At 29.2% G+C, this 24,097-nt stretch overlaps 1 protein-coding gene across 7 annotated transcripts in view; it reads left to right on the top strand.

Annotated features, from left to right (window-relative positions):
• The first annotated feature begins 6,585 nt into the window (after positions 1-6,585).
• Positions 6,586-24,097, top strand: part of ena (enabled) — a 62,272-nt gene continuing 44,760 nt past the window's right edge. The window contains exon 1 of one of the 7 annotated variants that reach the window (XM_065514480.1): positions 6,586-7,094. In XM_065514480.1, coding sequence (XP_065370552.1) covers positions 7,090-7,094 — 5 coding nt within the window. In that variant the 5' untranslated portion in view covers positions 6,586-7,089. The remainder of the gene's footprint in view (positions 7,095-24,097) is intronic. The other 6 variants (XM_065514479.1, XM_065514478.1, XM_065514485.1 and 3 more) reach the window with 6 other exon arrangements.

The raw sequence follows: 24,097 nt of genomic DNA, 5'->3' as shown, positions 1-24,097 counted from the left end.
AAAAAAACTGTGTGTGCTACTAAAGCACGAACATATATTTTGGTGGATATGCAATGGATTGTGTTTGCTACTAAAAATTGCAGACTAGCATTGCAATTTTAATAGTAATACGAACGAACAGTATGAATATTTATATTAGCTGATTGTGATGAAATGAGATAATTTCATATTTATTGCATAGTCAAATGTAAGAAATATGTTGCTAGAGCTGAATATCGAAACCCTGGTTAAAACAAATTTTCACTCGTGAAAGGTCTGATCTCAACAAAAATTGGTTAATGTTTTCGATCGATGCATATAAGACATCAGTGGAAGTGATAAAATACATCGTTAAAGCTTAAAGACATCGCTTAAAATGGTTCTAGAAACAATCTTTAAAGTTTCCAATCCTTAAATACCTCTTCCAGTATTTGTCTAGCCAACGGACATTCTTAGAGAAGATTTTGAAATGTCTCTTCTTTTTCAAGATTACGTCAATATTTGTTAAACTGAAATCCTTATGCAGTGGGTATGCTTTCCTTTCCCTGCGCCATATCCTTGTAGTCCTTGGAAGATAAACTATGATGATTTCACTTTTAATAGTCCTAAGTGAAATATTTAAAACAGAACCCGCAATGGCTGCTTGTCAGCTCACTACCATAGTAGTCTCTCTATATGGATTATCAAAGTGCGTCTCCCATTATAGATTAATGTTAGATATCAGTCTGGTCAGCAGTTCATTACTCAGGCTTACTACGATAGAAGGATTAGTATAGGAATAGTAGCCAAAGCCGCCTGAATGTCAATTAAAATACCAATGCCCGCCAGATCCCTGGTACTTCAGCTCCTGACACTGTCTAAAATAGAAGAAAAAGTGTAAAAGTTGGGTGATAAAAGAACCGCCTGAGAATCGAAAATAATACTAATGTTTCCGTGATAGATATCCAGACGATTGTTCGAGGAACTAATCCCATTTTCATCAGCAAAGGCACTATAGTCTGTGCCGCAGCTCATGTTATCTCCATTTAGTTCTAAAGTCTAAATCGATGGCTCGAAGTCGAAGGTGGATATGGAAAAACGATTTTTTACATAGCATGGCCTGGAACGCGTATGTCTTTGGAATACCAGGCCAGTGTATTTAGCTAATGAACACCTTTTGTTGGATATTTGTCAGCCGTTTGAAGAGCAGCGAACTGACTGTGGTTTTAGGTTTTATATGGAGAATACCGGGCACTCTGAAGGACATAACGGGACATTTTACAATTTGTTCCCTCGGCAATTGGACTTAAGCTCCGGAACGACAAGAATCTCACTCGGCCAAAGATTGTCAATCCAGTAACAGCTGTATCAAACGAAAGTTTTTTTCCCCAGTAGGTTCGAGGAACTAATCCCATTTTTATCAGCAAAGGCACCATAGTCTGTGCCACAGCTCAACTTATCTCCATTTAGTTCTAAAGTCTAAATCGATAGTCTAAGGAAGTCTACATGTAAGAATCCTTTAAAGGAACTCATGGAAAACTCTACAATAAAATGAAAAAAAAAACGTATGTTCAGAAAGAACAAACTGATGAGAACATTTGAAGTGCAAAGTGGTCTTTATCCCTAAGGGTGGAAGGTTTTCTTATACGATCTCAAAGGACTATACACCTTTACTCGATCCTCCTTACCTTTGAAAGCTCTAGAGAGGTTGATTGATGTTCACCTGAGAATGTCGATGAGGGTCGGACTAGTAACCGCACCTCTACATGCCTATATGAAATTCAAATCTGTTGAAACTCTCGAGCATGGAGAATATACATTATGGCTTTCTTGGAAGTAGAAGAGGCGGCTTTCAACAATATTATCCCGGAAGCGATCTTATCGGATCTACAGGGACTTGGACTCAATCAGTTCATTACTGCCTTCAATGACCTTCTATTATAGGTGCAGCTTCAATTTATAGAGTGCCAAAAAGCGGGACTTAACAAGGCGATGTTTTATCATCGCTTCAGTAGAATTTCGCAATAAATTCACTAAACGTAGAGTTCGATTCTTTCGGTTATACGACTGTTGTGTATGCGGATGATGTCACCGTATCAGTAGCTTAAAAATATCTGGACACTATCCCTCAAATAATGGAATGGGCACTCTAGATACTCTCTGCTTGGAGTATCAGGAGTGAACTTAATGTGAATCCCGTTAAAGATCCCCATTTTCATTAGCGCAAAGTATGTGGGAGTTATTTTTGATTCAAATTTCTCTTGGAATCAGTCTAAACTTATACCAAAATGTAAAGTATTTGGAAGATATACTATCTTCGAAGCTATCTTGAAATCAGAACATTTAGACGAAAGTGTCTAACACCACTGCGGTCATTTATTCATGTTGTAAGGTGTAATGTTCAAGAGAGAACCTGGTGATTACCGATGTAATTCGCACCACAACATCTGAAGCGCAATTTACCATACTAAATTGGTATCCTGTTGACCTAATGATCAGGAGCGTTTCTCTTAGTGGTGCCATAAGACTTGAAACTACTGGTGTAAGGAACCGTAGGAACTTCGGTCATGCGAGGTTGATCTTCCGGACATCCCAAACCTTTCATCGACAGAGGCTTTAATGTGTCAACCTGACAGATAGGATACAATCTATGAAGGGGAACTCATTTGAGATCTTCACTGATGACTCGAAATTATATGCGGATAGGAGGACTGGCTTTCATATTAGGTGTGTCTTTTAGATCTTCACTGATGACTCGGAATTGAAGGCCGGTAATGGGGCAGGCTTTCATATTGGGTGTGTCTTTTAGACTACCTGATCAGTGTAGTGTTCATCCGGCTGAGATCTCAGCCTTGGATAGCACAGCGAACCGGCTGAGGTTTTACCGAGTATACGAGGTGGATATTAGGATTTGTACTAATAGTCAGGGCGATAATCTAGTCCTTTAATGCGGTACATCTCTGATCGAGATGGGCGGCTTTATATACAGGGACTTTTTTGGGGACCAGGATCTTAAAATATCCCAATAAAATTGCATTGCCGATTCATTGTCCCAAAAGCGAGCCTAGTTCATGAATGTTGAGTTTGACTGATTAGTTGGTGACCTATCATCAAAAATGTTTTCTATATGTATTTTGAAATGTTCTTAATCCACTGGAAGAAAACTTTAAAAACTAAAGCCGATCCTAGATGTGAAATTTTGGAAAAGAAAATGGTTCAAGTTCTACAGTTGGAGGGTTGTGGGTAGACGAAGATCAAAATGTTCCTGGGAATTGCATTGCGTATTCATTGGAAAAAATGGAGTCTTGCTCTTCATGTTTTAAACTAGATGGTCTCTTGAAGTCACCTGTGCAACGACAAGGCAATATGGTTTAAGTCCGACTGTCGTCAAACCATAGTTCTGATTAACATTCCCCGTTGTCGATTACGGAATGCGTGGGCAGTAATCACCGGTCACTGCCTGTTCTGGGAGCACTTTGACTTTTCTGGGTACCAGGACGCCAAAACATCCTTGGGAATTGCATTGCCGATTCATTGTCCAAAAAGAGAACCTAACTATTGGATGGTGAACTATCAATAACAATGTTTTCTATAGCTATTTTGAAATGTTCTTAATCCAATGGAATAGTTACAGTTCTACAGTTAGAGTTTTGTGGGTAGCGGAAGATCAAAGTGTTCCTTGGAATTGCATTGCGGATTCATTGACCAAAAGCGGAGTTCCGCATTATCGATTATGGAATGCATGAGCAGTAATCACCGGTCACTGCCTGTTCTGGGAGCACTTTGACTTTACTGGGCACCATGACGCCAAATATCCCTGGGAATTGCATTGCCAAAAAGAGAGCCTAATTGTTGGATGTTGAGTTTAACTGATTGGTTTGTGTACCTATCATCAACAATGTTTTCTGTAGGTATTTTGAAATGTTCCACATCCAACGGATGAAGACTTTGAAAGCTGAAGCCGATCATAGATCTCAAATTTTGGAAAAGAAAATAGTTCCAGTTCTACAGTTGGAGTTTTGTGGGTATCGGAAGATCAAAATGTTCCTTTGTATTACGGATTCATTGACCAATAGCGGAGTTTTGCTCATCATCGTGCAAACTATGAGATGGTCTCTTTATCGCCCATATAATGACTGTAGAAGTTCTGAATGATGAAAGATATGAGGAGACGGTAGTGCACCATCTCTGCTACTACCGGTCCTAGCAGGGAGTTCTTCCTGTACAAACTGACGAATCTTTCGGTGGCAGAAGTTGGGCATGATTTGGTTGAGGATTCAAGTTGGTCAGATATGAGGAATTGTTTTCTTTTTGATCCCTTATTACCCAGGAATCACATGGAGTGTTGCTCTTAACAGTTGACTACTTGTTTCACCTAACCTATATAGGGTTTTAAGTTGTGAAAAGTCTTCCAGTATAAAAATTTCATCATCAGTCATATTTGATCAAATTTCTTGATTTCCGGACGACATAAACCTTTCTGTGCTATCAATATGAATACGAATTTCTTAGGGAATTTTAGCTGCCTTGCATTTCTGTAATTTTTAATTCTTTTTATTATTACTATGCAAACAACTCATATTTCTGGATACCCTCAAATCCTCACATACTTTCTCACTCATATTTATATAAAAAAAATCGCATTTCATGTCACAGTATATAAGTTTATACAATAGAAGAAGTTGTAGGAACTACAGAAAACTACATAAGTATATAAACGATATTGAATTGCATTTGCAAAAGAACTGCTAAACGAAGAACTGTGGAAGAAACTAAATCCCGAACGACATGCAATGCGCAAAATGTAAAAAAGAAATGAAAAAAAGAAAACCAACACAAAACAACTGAAACTGAAAAATGAAAAATTTGTTGAAAGCAGGAAAAACAGAAAAAGTGAAGAAAAAAAAAACATTAACTTCAATCAATTCTATTTTGGCCAAATAAGGAGATTTAAAAACTCAAGTGACAGGCTATGAAGGGAAATGGTTTGGATTTTATTTTTTTCTCCATGTTGAACACATTTTACAACACATTCTGTGGAAACAAATGTAGTTACAATATTGTTTATATTCGTACAACATACATACATATGTAATGAAACTTTCTAAAGGGGTTATTGACTTTTAGCAGGAAAATAGTTTTGTATTTTTAGTTGAAAGGGTTTGAAAAAGCAAACAGGCTTTAAATTTTAAATTTAATGGAGGAACTTAAATAAATAGTAGAGTGTTTAAACCCCCGCCAAACAATCCATCTAAGCCCCCCTCCAAACAATCCATCCCCACCCCTTGGAAAAGATGATAACATCATGACTCCCTGGTAGGAATCAAAGATTACTATGGTGGTGTAGGGTATAATTAATAACACTGTGCTGGTTGAAAAAACTGTCAAGCAGGGCACCCGATGGTGCTCGTATTTTCGAGATATACCGTTATTTCGAAAATGAGCACTTAGCTCCAAATTATCGTAAGCGACAAAACACAAATTTTACAGGAGAATGTTTTTTTGATTATTTTTAAGGGCTCGATATATTCGCATAACTCAAAAATGGTTCAGTTTATTTAAAAAAATTAAAAAACCGAAATTCCGCAATAAAATTACCTTTAAGAAAAGCTTAACATGTTAGTATTCTTCGCAGTCCTATAGTATACATTTTTTTGGCAAACAAAAAATTATTTTTTAGCAAAATTTCTAAATTTTTGTTTTTTAAAACGACATGAAAGTTCCAAACAAAACAACCTCTAAATGATTAAAGTCTGTTTACAACTTTTGATTTTATAAACAAAAGATCAAGCAAATATCCCTTAATAACATTTCTAACAATTTTTCCCACATTTTTACAAAAAGCCTTCTATAAATTTTTTAATTTTTAAAAATTTTATAAATTTTTGAAAAGAAGACACAATTTCCTATACGTTGATATATAATATCTTTTCCACTAGTCAAATTTATGGATTCAAAATCAACAACTAACAGAAAAGTTACAGCCATTTTGTAAAAGTTACGTATCTTATCTTTTGTGAATAAAATTAAAAGATGTGGACAGATTTTCATCATTTAGGGCTCGTTTTATTTATAACTTCGTGTTCTATATGTGTGAAAAAAATTAAGAGCATATATGAATTTTCCAATTTTTAATGCCGTTTTAAAAACCAAAAATTTTTCTAAAAAATTATTTTTTTTGCCCAAAAAATAATTTTAAAAATGTTTTAAGACTTATTTAAAGGTAATTTTATTGCGGAATTTCGGTTTTTGCAGTTTATTCAAGAAACTTAACCGTTTTTGAATTACGCGAATATATGTTGTGCAACCTCCTCCATTTTTGAAATAACGGTATATCTCGAAAATACGAGCTAACCTAAAAAAAAATTCAGAATTGAATTGAATTCAGCGTACTCGAATTAGTTTAACCCACTGGGTGCCTTTCTTGACAGAAAATAAAAGTGTCAATTTCGAGCACAGTGTAATTATACAGTTAGAATCAGGGTATCGAATATACTTAAAATAAGTTTTAGTTTTACAGCATCAAAATCATTAAAGTAATATTATTTATATTATGTAATTTTACTCCATTTTTAACCTGAATTATTTTTTCTTATCTCTTTTTAGATCTCATAACATTTAAACAACAAAAACAAATTCTCAAATCTATTTCCATCATATAGACGACATCCTGTAGAAAAAAATATACTTACATACTTAAATACCGAAGATATAATTAAAACATCCCGAAAACAAAAACTATTCTGAATAACTTTTTAACAAAATCTCAAATATTTAGCAACAACAACCACAAAACTAAAGAAGACTTATAACGAAATTCAACAAGGCTTTCGTCAAACAAAAAAAAAATAAAGAAAATTTGCTATATACTCGCCAGCATTCAACGAAATACAAATATTTAACAACAGATAACAAAATACAACAGCAACAAAATACAATACAATTTTCTTATTGTATTATTAAATAATATTATTTATTTATTTATGTATTTTTTATTAAATTCTACACAATATTTTACATATAATTGAGCCTTAAAAGCCAGCATAGTTTTTTGGGAGCGCAAAAGAGGAGTGAAAAAAAGAAAGATCTACGTGGGAATTCTTTCAGAAAATTTAAAATAATTTTACAAAAATGGCGTAAGTAAACTTTAATTTTCTTGTTTATTGATTTATTTATTTACGTAAGAAAATTGAACAAAATTTTTGAAACTTGCATTTTTTTATAAAATATTGTTAAAACTTTTGTTTTGTTTTTCTGTGCTAAGGGATTTAATATTTATTTTAAAACACATTTCCTAAAAATATTGTTTTAGTTATTTAATGTTGTAAATTGCATATTTACTTTTACTGTTTTATTTATTGCTTTTATGCAAAAATTTACTGCAAAGGGAAAATTGAAAAATCTTGGGTGCCAAGACAATAGAATACGAATTCTTTATTTTTACGAAATTATTTTAAAGTCCCAACGTCCCAACCATTTTCATCTGCTGTGACGAACTCGGTTAAAACGATCTCCTGTTTTCTTCTCACGTATAGAATTTTTATAGAGACGGATGACTTTAAACTGAAATAAACCAGAGCAAAACAGTTTATTGTTACATTGGCCTTATTAATTAAATAATTTTATGGTATTAATGCTTAAATATTTTGTGTATGAATTAAAAATGCGGTATTTTTTCTAGCTTTTATTTTGAAACATTTGTATAACATACATTTATTCCAAGTATTGGCCATTTTTAGCTTTGAAATTTTCCTATCTTTCTGGCTATCTTTCCCTGTGATAGTCTGGCCAGATTTCAGCAGCTCATAATAGATAGGACCCTTTTGCTCCCACCAAATATAGAGCATTACTTCAGCGCCATGGATATTTGGCTTTGGTGTAGATTCTGATGGTTGGTCAGGCTTCACATATGATCTCTTATGCTTTTATGCATGATTATCGTAATGGATCCATTTTTCTTCGCCAGTAATGATTCGGTCCAAAAATGATTTTGTTTTATGACATTCAAGCAGTATTTCGGACATGAAAAATCGTCATTCAAGGTCTGTCGGCTTCAATTCGCTCTGCTTTTGGGAGAATCATGATGCTCACAAACGTTTACGTTGAGTAGCACCTAATGATTTTATATGTTCTTGTTGAGTTTGACAACAATATTCATGGAGTAATGTTTCCAATTCTTGATCTTCAAATTTTTTTGTCTGGCATGGGCGATCTTTGTCTTCCGTGTCAAAATCGCTTCTGAACCACACAAACCATCTATCGCATGTTGAAACCGACGGAATTCTGCAATCCTAATGCCTACCAAATGATGCATGTAAAAGTTAGTAAGCATGGGTTTATATCTCGCACCATTATGACCACGTTATTTGGGAAGAAATAGGAAACAATGAATCCACCGTCCCACAAAGTGCAATAAACAGTGAGTTTTTCTGGATTTAATGGTGTTTCGACAATGTCTGAAGTTCACAGTCATTAAACAAACGTTTTTTTCACTCAAACAAAATTTCAAATATAATTGTGGGTCAAAAGCCGATGTTTTTTCTGCTCATTCACCAAATGTAAGGCACCAACGATGATCGTGAGGCTTCAATTCCTTTGTTGAACACATTAACGAATTAACAGATATGGATCATCATCAAGATTACGCTGCACACAATCAATCGCTTGTTCTGTTCTCACTGTTCGGCGTCTTTGGGGATGCGTATTATCGTATTGCGAAAATGATCAATAGATTTTCGAATAATAATAAAAGCAGGAATACACAGCTCACTTGGGTTCATACAGTAGGCCCCTTTGTGTTACCTGAAAATATAGATAACCAGATAGAGATGAAAAGAGAAGAATAATGTCAATGGCAACTCCTACAAAAGAAGCAGAAATTAAGACCCAACCTCATGAGTCCCTATAGGCTACTAATGAGTAATGAATCATTTGTTGACCAAATATTCTAAAAGGTGTTTTACTAAGCCCGATATAACTTGCGAACTGTCATAATGTGCTCTCTTTTTGACATTTACGATCAGTAGCTCTGGCAAATCATCATTAATAGATTAACGTTTCAACAGCGCTACCAAATTATCCAAATTTAATTTGAAAATCAGTCATCGATTCGCGCAACAGACGATTGTTTTATCGCAATGAGGGTTTGTTAGTAAACAAATTTGCCATATATGGAGTGAAACAAACCCTACAGACTTCATTGCATCCAGAAAAATGCACGATGCCAAAGATCGTTACCATGATCAATGATTTTGTTGTTTAAAAATATGGATATCATTGGATCTGGGCGAGATTTGGTTTTAACAGGATGACGACCGTAACCATCGATTTATTGAAATCAAAATTAGGCAATAACTTGATTTCGAGAAATGGATCTCTCGATTATTTCCTGTGGGGCTACGTGAAGGCCCTGGTTTATGAAGATAAACCAGCAACAATTGACGCCTTGGAAGCCAACATTTTTCCGGCTTAAAAACCACCCTTTATGTCTTAAGTCCCCAAAATTGAATACAACTCTTCGGTGCTTCGAAGTCTATTATGGAGTTACTCTATCGCGTACAGGAGAGGGCGAAGGTGCTTATCGGTGACAGCTCTATTGACTCATTGGAACATCGTCGCAATGTGGGTTGTGTTTCACTGTTCTAAAGATACTACAATGGAATGTGCTCTGCAGAAATTAGGGAACTTGTTCCCGAAATCCGTAGTTTTTTACGCAAAACACATTCTTCGGCAAGGGCTCGCCAATTCGTGGTCTACTGGACAGTGTATCGCACAACTTATTACAGGCAAAATTCGTTCTTTACCCGTACAGTCCGTATGTGGAATAAGCTTCCTGCTGAAGTCTTTCCTGTCACTTTCAATATAGGAAAATTCAAATCAAATGTCCACAAGCACTACACCCTCTATCCTCCCTCCCCAGGCGCGGATCAAGGTCTACCATTTGGGGGATGGTATGTGAATCTAAATTTCTTCTACATTTTTCTTTTTCATCTTTTTTATATGAACATTTTTCGGTTTTGGAGGGGTCAAAATTCTTCTGGATCCGCGCCTGTCCCTCCCATAACATATTTTCCTAGTTCCAACACAATGCACTGCATGTGTGTTCCTTGTCGCTACTGCTACTAAATAAGTCGTTTTAAGAGATTCGCAGTCTTAGAGCGTGGAGCATATTAACCAGTAATGACAGCTATAAGGTATCTTAGGTGGTTTCTAATCGTCTACTCTCAATATTAGGACAGATTTGTCTGATCTCTTTGCAAGTGGGCTCATCCCCTGAGTGCTGGTCCAAGCAAAACAAAAGTCCCCCAAATGCCGGACAATGAGGATAATATGTTCAATTGTCTACTCTTCTTCCTTGTCGCTACTGCTACTAAAGAAGTCTTTTTAAGAGATTCGCAGTCTTAGAGCGTGGGCATCTGGAGGATAGTGACCAGTAATGACAGATATAAGGTTTCTTAGATGGAGTCTAATCATCTCCTCCTTTGTCTGGTATCTTTGCAAGTAGGCTCTTTTTCCCATCTTTCCTGGAAATCGAAAAGTAACCTTTTATTTAATACCTTTTAGGAAAGATAATGTCATTCGTTCGTGCCTAAAGTTGGTTACACTACCAACACAGAGTGCTTGGTTGGTTTGTTGGTTGTGTACCCCATTATCGTCATCATCATAGAAACTTAGTTTATGTAATTTCTTTTTGGTTCAAGGGCGTTCATATGAGCAGCAGCATTCATGTTCACTTTTTTTCTATTCTAAGTGCACATCTTTCATATTTGCCATTTTGTTTTGTGATTTTTTTTTTCATATTTTTCATTTTTGCTAGGGATGCTGACTGATGATGGTGACGTTGATGCTGAAATGCTTTCAGTTGAAATTTGTTCTAAAATAAATATTATTTCTAACATTAAAACAATAAAATTGTATATTTTTTTCCTGCTTTGAAAGAAAAGAGTAACGAAATGAACAAAAAAAAAAACGATGTTAATGAAAAGCTTTTCAAATAAATAAATAAGTCTTAGAAAGGATTTACTAAAAGTGTAAATATATTGTTGTTATTAATAAACAAAACAAAAAAACAATAAATATATAAAAAAAAGAGAGGTGGCTACTTGTGTATGAGAATGACTTTGTCAAAATATCCTTGACCCTACCTTAATGTAAAACCACAATTGAATGAAATCCTGTTAAAATATTAAAACTCATTATTTCCGCACAGATTTTGTTGTTTGTTTACACTTTGTTAATGAAGTATAATGTTCTTTTTACTGTTTTCCTGTATAATGTATTTTAACTTGTTTTAATATTTCTAATGAAAATAATAATGGAGTTTTCAGGAGCTTCAAATTAACAACATTGCTTTTTTTTTGTTATGTCTAGCTCTCTGTTGACACGCACTTTTTGCTGTTGTTATTTTGGCATGTGACTTAATTTTTGCGTTGTTCCTGTTGTCCCACTAAGGACCCCATTGGGTGAGGTCTGTGAAGCCCAACCCTCTTTTTTATGCAACAACAATCAAGGGAAATATTCTTATAATAATGATAATACTAAAGGCAGTGTTATTAAAAGTTTAGACAAAAGAAATTATTTCATTAATGTTGAATTTTACACTCTTCAGAGTTTATACACTTGAAAAAATTAAATACAGAAGTTTTAAACATTGTTGGATTTCAGGGAGGAACATTTTTTAGTTAATTTCATGTTTACTTAGGATAGACGTTATCAAGTATCTTCCATTTGGGACATCCGAACTTTGACAGTTGATAGTAGACATATTGTTGAAGCTACATTTATCGAATTTGTGTTATCGGTCCATATTTCGATCAGAACAAGGTTGGTCAGGCCATCACCGTCGACGGCGAGCGCTATAGGTCGATGAATTGGATGATATGGACACCAACGACATGTGTTTTCATCAGGACGGCGCGGCGGTACGTGCCACACAGCTCATGCCACATTGGACATTCTGCACGATCGATTTCAATTTTTGTTGTATTTTGAAGTCTTTTGAGAATATTTTAGATGGGTAAATGTGTAAGTGAATATGTGAATAGCGTTGCTGACAGTGTCGAAGGCCTTCGACAGGTCTAGCGCCACAAGCAAGTAAATACAACTGTGTATTATTTTCTTGAACATATTTTGAAACCAACATAAAACTTTTATGATTTTAAGAAATATTCTTAACTTTTCCAAAAAACTTTCAAATTGACCCACTCTGCAGCACTCCAGAGTTAATTTAGCGCCTAAAAGTAGGCAACATATTGTGTACTTTTTTTTACCAGTAGCAATATTAGTGCGCAGGCTTTTCGTTATACATACCGAGAATTCTTTAAAGATTAACTTTTTAACACTTTTAATAAATTATTACTTTGCCAAGTTAATTTTCTAAGTGTCTGGTAGCCTGTTGTGCCTCCTAAGAGAACGTATTGACACACATTAATGTGTTATATATATTTATGTGTGTGTATTATAACCCAAAGGTTAGTATATGCAATAAAGAGGCCTTTCTAAAGGCCTTATTTGGCAGACGATTAACTATTTAAATTAATTTTATTTTGAAAAAAAAAACAATTATTATTCGATTAATTTAGTCGAATAATCGTTTAATTAAATAGGTAAATTTTCTAAAAAATTGTTATTAATGCATGAAATGTTAAATTTCTATAATAATTTAATTAATTTAATCGAATAATTTTATTAAAAAAAAATTTTAATAATTTTAATCATTAAATTAATTAACCATTTAAATATATTTTATTTGGAAAACATGAAATTTAAATAATTACTCGATTAATTTATTCGAATAATCGTATAATGAAAATTTGAAAATTTTCTACAAATTTGTTATTACTGCAAGAAAACTTAGCTTTTTACTAAATATGTCACTAAAATGTTAAATTTCTATAATTATTTGTTTAATGTAATCGATTAATTGAACAGTTTTATAACAAAATCTGAAAAATTTTATTTCAAAATTCTATAAATCTCCATTAATCAATTAATTGACCATTTAAATATATATTATTCGGAAACAAAAAAAAAAATTAATTATTATTCGATTAATTTTTTCGAATAATCGGTTAATTAAATGTGTAAATTTTCCACAAATTTGTTATTACTGGAAGAAAACTTAACATTTTACTTAAATATTTCACTAAAATGTAAATTTTTTTATAATTTAACCGATTATTCGAACAATTTAATGAAGAAATCGGAAAAATTTTATTTTAAAATTATATAAATCTCCAGTAATCTACTAATTAACCATTTCAATATATTTTAGTTGGAAAACAAAAAAAAAATTAAATAATTATTCGAATAATCGGTTAATTAAATCTGTAAATTTTCTAAAAAAATTTAATTGTTGTAAGAAAACTTAGCATTTTACTTAAATATTTCACTAAAATATTAAATTTCTATAATTATTATTTTAATTTAATCGACTAATCGAAGAGTTTTATAAAAAAATAGGAAAAATTTTCTTTTAAAATTCTATAAATCTCCATTAATGAATTATTAACCATTTAAATATATATTTTTTTGGAAAATAAAAAAAATTTATAATTATTCGATTAATTTAGTCGGATAATCGGTTAATTAAAATGTGTAAATTTTCTACAAATTTGTTATTACTGCAAGAAAACTTAGCATTTTACTTAAGTATGTCACTAAAATGTTAAATTTCTGTAATTATTCGTTTAATTTAATCGATTAATCGAACAGTTTTATAAAAAAATTGGACAAATTTTATTTTAAAATTCATTAAATCTCCAGTAATCAATTAATTAACCATTTAAATATATTTTATTTGGAAAATAAAAAAATTAAATAATTATTCGATTAATTTATTCGAATAATCGGCCAACTAAATGTGTAAATTTTCTTCAATTTTATTATTGTTACAATGAACCTTAACAATTTACTTCAATAAGACATTATAAAGCTAAATTTCTATAATTAGTCGTTTAATTTAATCGATTAATCGAATAATTATCTTAAAAAAATCGGAAATATTTTATTTTAAAATTTTATAAATCTCCATTAATCAATTAATTAAAAATTTAAAAATATTTTATTTGGAAAACATGAAAAAATAATAATTATTTGATTAATTTATTCGAATAATCGGCCAACTAAATGTGTAAATTTTCTAAAAAAATTTTATTATTACAATAAACCTTAACAATTTACTTCAATAAGACCTTAAAAAGCTAAATTTCTATAATTATTCGTTAAATGTAAACGATTAATCGAATAATAATTTTAAAAAAATTGGAAAATTTTCATTTTAAAATTCTATAAATCTCCAGTAATCAATTAATTAACCATTTAAAACATGAAAAATAATAAATATTCGATTAATTTATTCGAATAATCGGCCAACTAAATGTGTAAATTTTCTTAAATATTTTTAATTACAATAAACCTTAACAATTTAATTCAATAAGACATTAGAAAACCACATTTCTATAATTATTCGTTAAATGTAAACGATTAATCGAATAATAATTTTAAAAAAATTGGAAAATTTTCATTTTAAAATTCTATAAATCTCCAGTAATCAATTAATTAAGCTTTAAAACATGAAAAATAATAATTATTCGATTAATTTATTCGAATAATCGGCCAACTAAATATGTAAATTTTCTTAAATTTTTTTATTATTACAATAAACCTTAACAATTTACTTCAATAAGACCTTAAAAAGCTAAATTTCTATAATTATTCGTTAAATGTAAACGATTAATCGAATAATAATTTTAAAAAAATTGGAAAATTTTCATTTTAAAATTCTATAAATCTCCAGTAATCAATTAATTAACCATTTAAAACATGAAAAATAATAAATATTCGATTAATTTATTCGAATAATCGGCCAACTAAATGTGTAAATTTTCTTAAATTTTTTTAATTACAATAAACCTTAACAATTTACTTCAATAAGACATTAAAAAGCTAAATTTCTATAATTATTCGTTAAATGTAAACGATTAATCGAATAATTATTTTTAAAAAATTGGAAAATTTTAATTTTAAAATTCTATAAATCTCAAGTAATCAATTAATTAACTATTTAAATATATTTTATTTGGAAAACATGAAAAAATAATAATTATTCGATTAATTTATTCGAATAATCGGCTAACTAAATGTGTAAATTTTCCTAATTTTTTTTATTATTACAATAAACCTTAACAATTTACTTCAATAAGACATTAAAAAGCTAAATTTCTATAATTATTCGTTAAATGTAAACGATTAATCGAATAATTATTTTTAAAAAATTGGAAAATTGTCATTTTAAAATTATATAAACCTCCAATAATCAATTAATTAAGCATTTAAATATATTTTATTTGGAAAACATGAAATTTAAATAATTATTCGATTAATTTATTCGAATAATCGGCCAACTAAATGTGTAAATTTTCTTAAATTTTTTTATTATTACAATAAACCTTAATAATTTACTTCAATAAAACATTAAAAAACCACATTTCTATAATTATTCGTTAAATGTAAAGATTAATCGAATAATTATATTAAAAAAATCGGAAAATTTTCATTTTAAAATTCCATAAATATCCCGTAATCTATTAATTAACCATTGAAAAATATTTTATTTGGAAAACATGAACAAATAATAATTATTTGATTAATTTATTCGAATAATCGGCTAACTAAATGTGTAAATTTTCTTATTTTTTTTATTATTACATAAACCTTAACTAATTACTTCAATAAGACATTAAAAAGCTGCATTTCTATAATTATTCGTTAAATGAAAACGATTAATCGAATAATTAATTTAAAAAAATTGGAAAATTTAAATTTTAAAATTCTATAAACCTCCAATAATCAATTAATTAATAATTTAAATATATTTTACTTGGAAAACGAAAACAATTAAATAATTATTCGATTAATTTATTCGAATAATTGGTTAATTAAATGTGTAAATTTTCTACAAATTTGTTATTACTGCAAGAAAACTTAACATTTTACTTAAATATGTCACAAAAACTTTAAATTTCTATAATTATTCGTTAAATGTAAACGATTAATCGAATAATTATATTTAAGAAATCGGTAAAATTTTATTTTAAAATTCTATAAATCCATATTAATTAATTTATTAGATATGAAAAAGCTAAATTTCTATAATTATTCGTTTAGTTTAATCGATTAATCGAACAATTTTATAAAAAAAATCGAAAAAAATTTATTATTTTTAATTAACCATTTAAATATTTTACTTGGAAAACAAAAAAAATTAAATAATTATTCGATTAATTTATTTTATTAATCGGCTAATAAAAATGTGTAAATATTTTATTTTATTATATAGCAATAATTGCGAAACCAATCATATTTGAATATTAAATAATGTTTTTTAGAAGCAAAGCTCTTCTAAACGATCCTCCGAGAGAAGGCAGAGTGGAATGAGTTCATTTAGAATGTGACTTTTAGAAGGCCTACAAAGTGAAACACCTACAATTTTTCCCGCTGCGTACTAACAAGGCAACAAGGTGTGCGTGATAACACCTTGAGTCTCTTCTTGTTTTCTGTTTTTTTTTTACTTATTCCCAAAACACATAAAATATATAAACAAACTAAAGTTTTTTTCAGGTGTTTTTTATTTTAAATTAATTTCTGTTTATAAAACCTGTAAATAGACAAACTTTTATTACCACTACTCCCCTCATTGTCTTCAGTTTTATGGTAAGAAAAGAAAATTGTGTTGTGCGAAAAACTTTTCATTTCATTTGTTTAGTGTTTTTTTTTGTGGGGGTTTTTCCATCCAAAATTTTATTTTGGAGAATGCGTAACGCAGGTTAAAAGTTGTCGAAAACAAAAATTATTATTTTTCAAAAGAGCAAACTTTATTAAATGGGTAACATTTGTCAACAAGAGCAGTAAGTTTCTTTACACTTTAACAAAGACTGTGATAAAAAGTTTTTTATAAAATAATTTGCTTAAGATAAAAAGCGTTTAAAGAATGCAAAAAAGTGGCGCGTATATGCTTTATAATAAAGTTGTTTATTTAAAGAATATTATTGTATATAAGGAATGATAAGAAAATTTAAATATTCCTAAACAGTGAGTGAAAAACGAAGGAAGATTTTAATATTTCAAATAATTGTGAAAATCTAAAATCAAAATAATTAAAAATAAGTTTCAAGACCAGATTCAATGAGTTTTTAAAAGCTACCTACAACCACATGTTAAAAATAGTAATATGAATATATAAAGCCTAATCTTAGGCTGACTTAATTACAGCCTTTAAAGTGACATTGTAAATAAATTGTTTATAAATTGCTACAGAAATATGAAGCAGCTTTTTAGGCTGCATTTACTAAAGTCTATTAACAGGCGTATTTAAAATGATCTCATATTTGTAATAACAAATAAATGTTAAAGGCTGCCATGGCGCCTAAATCTACACTAAAGTATTACTAGCTTTTACTACCTAAATCATTAAACAGTCTGGAAAAAATTAAAAATTAACATTTTTTTTGCTCACTGTTTTTGCACTACATTTAGTACCATTTACAGCTACTGAATTCAAATTTTTTTTATAATAATTTATACATATTTTGCTCTAACTGCTGTGCCAGTGATAAAACAAAAGTTTTTGTTCTGTATTTTTTTTTTGCAAAAAAAAAACTGATTGTTTTATAAAATAAAAAAAAAATGTGATAAAAACTTTGTGAGCAGTATATGAAAAATAAGTTTCATTTAGTTGGTGGTTTTTGGTTTTATTTCCTCGTTATTTATTTTTAATACTTTTTTTTTAATTATCGCTCTACAAATTATTGAGTGCTTTGAATTTTATTTCTACTTTTTCATTATATTTCACTTATTAGTATGAAATAAGTGAAATTCGTATATATTTTGAATTTGTTTTTTCTTCCAACATCCCCAAAACATCATCATTCATTTAGTTGTTCGTTTATCATCTCTATAGTATTTGTTCTATTTACCACATGATGCATTATCTGAAACCAAAAAAAAAAAATATAAAAAATAACAAGAAGCAGCTAAAACTGCATGATTGTTAAATGTGCAACGTGCTGCAGCGTGGAAGCACTCTGCTCATAGGCAGACACATGCCTAGACACACTTACCATCATGGTATCTTCTGCATAAACAACAAGTACCACATGAAATTCAAGTATCTAGTTGTTGTTGAGGTAATAATTTCGAATACATAAAGACTTAAAAGTGAGCTACACAATTTATCTGAGACAAATTTTTCAACTGAGACTCAGTCTTAAGATTGCGACAATTTTCTATGAGAATTTTACTCAAGATTGAAACAATTTTCTATAGAAAATATTACTCATGATTGCAACAATTTAGAAAATTTTACTCAAAATTGAGACAGTTTTCTATAGAAAATTTTACTCAAGTTTGAGACAGTTTTCTATAGAAAATTTTACTCAAGTTTGAGACAGTTTTCTATAGAAAATTTTACTCAAGTTTGAGACAGTTTTCTATAGAAAATTTTACTCAAGTTTGAGACAGTTTTCTATAGAAAATTTTACTCAAGTTTGAGACAGTTTTCTATAGAAAATTTAACTCAAGATTGAGACAGTTTTCTATAGAAAATTTAACTCAAGATTGAGGCAATTTTCTATAGAAAATTTAACTCAAGATTGAGACAATTTTCTATAGAAAATTTTACTCAAGATTGAGACAATTTTCTATAGAAAATTTTACTCAAGATTGAGACAATTTTCTATAGAAAATTTTACTCAAGATTGAGACAATTTTCTATAGAAAATTTAACTCAAGATTGAGAAAATTTTCTATGGAAAATTTTACTCAAGATTGAGACAATTTTCTATAGAAAATTTTACTCAAGATTGAGAGAATTTTCTATAGAAAATTTTACTCAAGATTGAGAGAATTTTCTATAGAAAATTTAACTCAAGATTGAGAGAATTTTCTATAGAAAATTTAACTCAAGATTGAGAGAATTTTCTATGGAAAATTTTACTCAAGATTGAGAGAATTTTCTATAGAAAATTTTACTCAAGATTGAGAGAATTTTCTATAGAAAATTTTACTCAAGATTGAGAGAATTTTCTATAGAAAATTTTACTCAAGATTGAGAGAATTTTCTATAGAAAATTTTACTCAAGATTGAGAGAATTTTCTATAGAAAATTTTACTCAAGATTGAGAGAATTTTCTATAGAAAATTTTACTCAAGATTGAGAGAATTTTCTATAGAAAATTTAACTCAAGATTGAGAAAATTTTCTATAGAGAATTTTACTCAAGATTGAGACAATTTTCTATAGAGAATTTTACTCAAGATTGAGACAATTTTCTATAGAAAATTTTACTCAAAATTGAGACAGTTTTCTATAGAAAATTTTACTCAAAATTGAGACAGTTTTCTATAGAAAATTTTACTCAAAATTGAGACAGTTTTCTATAGAAAATTTTACTCAAAATTGAGACAGTTTTCTATAGAAAATTTTACTCAAAATTGAGACAGTTTTCTATAGAAAATTTTACTCAAAATTGAGACAGTTTTCTATAGAAAATTTTACTCAAAATTGAGACAGTTTTCTATAGAAAATTTTACTCAAAATTGAGACAGTTTTCTATAGAAAATTTTACTCAAGTTTGAGACAATTTTTTATAGAGAATTTTACTCAAGATTGATACAATTTTGTATAGAAAATTTTATTCAAGATTGAGACAATATTCTGTAAAAATTTCACTCAGTTTCAAACTGAGTCAAGTTTTCTATAGAAAATTTTACTCAGTCTCAAACTGAGTCAAGTTTTCTATAGAAAATTTTACTCAGTCTCAAACTGAGTCAAGTTTTCTATTGAACATTTTACTCAGTGTCAAACATAGAAAACAGTTTCAGTGTTTTTAAAACTGTTTCAGTTTCCTGCAGAGTCTTCTTTTCTGTGAGTCAGACTCTGACTGAGCTGGTCTTGGTCATCTGAAACAATCTTACTATAAGAAATGTTAAATAAAGCTTTTAAGAGCTTTTTTATTTATCTAATAATATACATATATTAGGCAAGAGTTTTAGAAAAGCTTTTCATGAGCTTATCTTAACTTGAAGTAGTGCATTCCACTTGTCACTATATTGACCTCATCATTCAAGCACCAATGAATTAATTTATATTTTCTATTTTTCTTCAAACATCTCAGCTTAAAAACACCTTAATTGTTTTCAAGTGCTTTTCAACCAACTACTTTTAGTTATTTACTCTATTATAGAAAATTACAGTAAACTAACATAAAGTTTTGATGTTTTTCTTGTGCGTCTTCTTGTTTTTTAATTAATTACAAACTACAATAGTTCGACAGCACACTTGTACACTACAGTTTAGTTGAGCGTCTTCCATTCATCATTATCATAAAAACTAAATAAATAAAACGTATAAGATAAAATTGATTTGAATGGAGAAGAAGAAAGAAGCCTCAACAGTGCTGCCGGCCAAAAAGTAGGTCAAAACTAATGAGGTCAAATTAGAAGAAATAAATTAATTTGTTTTTTAGGGAACTTGTTAAAATAAAAAAACAGAAATACGTACTTGTACAAATTACATGTCAATAATGTAGAACAATGTAATAATTTTGATTTAAATTTGTTGTATACTTTTGCATATAGGCGGTTTGGCTGGCAAGGGTTTTATTTGCTGTTATAAAAAAAGGTGTGTCCTTGTTGTCAGTAGAAATTTACTGTCATCAGTTGTGGCTGGTGAGTAGGAGGAGGGTAAAGTAAAGATAATCCTTTGAAGAAAAGTTTTATTTAGTTTAATATTGTTGTTAGCAAAACTGTGTAGTAGTAAAGTTTTGAGATTTATGTAATAAAATGTAACTTTTTAGTTAATAACTTTTAAGTTTAATACTAAAAGCTTTTCATATCAAATTTGTTGTTACATCGGGCTGTTTTAATTTTTAACAAGAATTCAAACATATTTTTCGAATAGTTTTTATTATTTTTCATATTTTCTTAATTATGCTTTACGTTTTATAGCAGAAAATCCTCTTTAAACCTCACCCAACTTCTAAGTAAACTGTCTATTCATTTAAAATATTTCCCCAGCTATACAAGTCAACAACTTCTACGCATTTTCTGTTACATCAATCATAAATTTGTATGCAACTTCTGTTGCCACTGTCGCCTAAAATCTACTTCATTTATACTTATGTTCTGTTTAAAAACAGAAGGTCTAGTTACTAATTTTGGTTATTTTTTTTTATATTTTTTGGTTTCAATTGTAATTAAAATTGGCATTATGACGTAAATTCTGGTTATGACCAAAGAAAATTGCTTAAATGAACGTACAAACAGCAATCAGCAAAAAAAAAGATAAACCAAATTTGGCAGAAATTATTTACAAATAAATAAGTTTTTTTTTTTTTAATTTTTGCTTCAAGCTTTAAATTATTTGTTGCTGAAACCATCACCGGCTTGTTGGTTTTATTGATTCTTAATGAATATTTATTTGTCTTCCATATTTGCTGTCGTTGACCACATAAAATTAAATAAAATACAATGACCAATAGACAGTCAAACGCGTTTAAACTTATTGTACATTTAATATTTAATTAACTTTAAAAATATGATTGGACTGAAGCGAAATTTAAGTTTGCAAAAAAATTTTAATTTTTTCAACTAAGACAAACTTTTCTATACATAATTTTAAGCTGACTAAAACTGAGGCTCATTTTCTATAGAAATTTTTACTCTGTCTTAAGATTGAGAGAATTTTCTATAAAAAATTTTATTCTGTCTCAAGATTGAAACAATTTTCTATAGAAAATTTTACTTAAACTCAAGAGTAAGAGATTTTTCTATAGAACATTTTACTCAGTCTCATGATTCAAACAATTTTCTATAGAAAATTTTATTCAGTCTCAAGATTGAGAGAATTTTCTATAGAAAATTATACTCAAACTCAATATTGAAACAATTTTCTATAGAAAATTTTACTCAAACTCAAGATTGAGACAATTTTCTATAGACAGTTTTACTCAAACTCAAGACTGAGACAATTTTCTATAGACAATTTTACTCAAACTCAAGACTGAGACAATTTTCTATAGACAATTTTACTCAAACTCAAGATTGAAACAATTTTCTATAGAAAATTTTACTCAAACTCAAGACTGAGACAATTTTCTATAGACAATTTTACTCAAACTCAAGATTTAGACAATTTTCTATAGACAATTTTACTCAAACTCAAGACTGAGACAATTTTCTATAGACAATTTTACTCAAACTCAAGATTGAGACAATTTTCTATAGACAATTTTACTCAAACTCAAGATTGAGACAATTTTCTATAGACAATTTTACTCAAACTCAAGACTGAGACAATTTTCTATAGACAATTTTACTCAAACTCAAGATTGAGACAATTTTCTATAGACAGTTTTACTCAAACTCAAGACTGAGACAATTTTCTATAGACAATTTTACTCAAACTCAAGATTGAGACAATTTTCTATAGACAATTTTACTCAAACTCAAGACTGAGACAATTTTCTATAGACAATTTTACTCAAACTCAAGATTTAGACAATTTTCTATAGACAATTTTACTTAAACTCAAGATTGAGACAATTTTCTATAGAAAATTTTACTTAAACTCAAGAGTAAGACATTTTTCTATAGAACATTTTACTCAGTCTCAAGATTTAAACAATTTTCTATAGAAAATTTTACTCAGTCTCAAGATTGAAACAATTTTCTATAGAAAACTTTACTCAGTCTCAAGATTGAGAGAATTTTCTATAGAAAATTTTACTCAAACTCAGGATTGAGACAATTTTCTATAGAAAATTTTACTCAAACTCAAGATTAGAACATTATTCTATAAAAAAATTTACTCAGTCTCATGATTAAGACAATTTTCTATAGCAAAAATTTTACTCAGTCTTCATATTGAGACAATTTTTTATAGACAATTTTACTCAAACTCAAGATTAGGACATTTTTCTATAAAAAATTTACTCAGTCTCATGATTAAGTAAAATTTACTATAGAAAATTTTATTCAGTCTCTAGATTGAGACAATTTTCTATAGACAATTTTACTCAAACTCAAGATTGAGATAATTTTTTATAGAAAATTTTACTCAAACTCAAGATTGAGATAATTTTTTATAGAAAATTTTACTCAAACTCAAGATTAGGACATTTTTCTGTAGAAAATTTTACTCAGTCTCAAGATTTAGACAATTTTACTCAGTCTCAAGATTGAGACCATTTTCTATATAAAATTTTACTCAGTCTCAAGATTGAGACAATTTTCATTAGAAAATTTTACTCAGTCTTCAGATTGTGAAAATTGTCTATAGAGAATTTTACTCAGTCTCTAGATTGAGACAATTTTCTATAGTGAATTTTACTCAGTCTCTAGATTGAGACAATTTTCTATAGAAAAATTTACTCAATTTACTTTACTCTATAGAAAATTGTCTAAGCTTCATGATTGAGACAATTTTCTATAGAAAATTTTACTTTTACTCAGTCTCTAGATTGAGTCCATTTCCAATAGAAAATTTTACTCAGTCTCCATTAAACACATATTTTATATAAAAACTTTCCACTTCTGAATAGTAAATTTTAATTCTTTAACTTTTTTTTTTATATATTAGTTTTTCTGTTGACCCAGTTAAACTTAAAACAACATTTTTTTATTAACAACCATTTCGTAGTTATAAACGTAATAATAATATTACATGCGTTATAACTACATTCATTTTCATTACAAAACATTGTGCAGTTTAAATGTTCTTTTGCATTACAACATTAATTAAAATTACTTTTACAAGTTTAAAAAAAAGAAAAGTAAAATTTGTAGTAATTTAAAAACAGCACATTAAATCAAATGAATATGAAGCAGTGGTCGGCACTCATAGCCAACAGGGGGCGAGCATGAACAGTTTTTTGCCAGTAAACAACACATACTATTATAATCCATATTTTCTTTCTGTCGACCTTTGATATATAGAATAGAATAATACTAATAACATTACAAGACTCATTAAATAAACATAATTTTTTAAAAATTAAACCACAATAATCAGTGTTTAACAATCTACACTAGTTTAGTGTAGCAGACATCTTTATATCAAAAATATAAAACTTTTAACTCAA

The sequence above is a fragment of the Calliphora vicina genome, chromosome 5, assembly GCF_958450345.1.
Source record: "Calliphora vicina chromosome 5, idCalVici1.1, whole genome shotgun sequence".
In the NCBI taxonomy this organism is placed as follows: Eukaryota; Metazoa; Arthropoda; class Insecta; order Diptera; family Calliphoridae; genus Calliphora; species Calliphora vicina.
The sequence above is the reverse complement of the archived record's forward strand: the minus strand, read 5'-3'. Positions and strand labels throughout refer to the sequence as shown.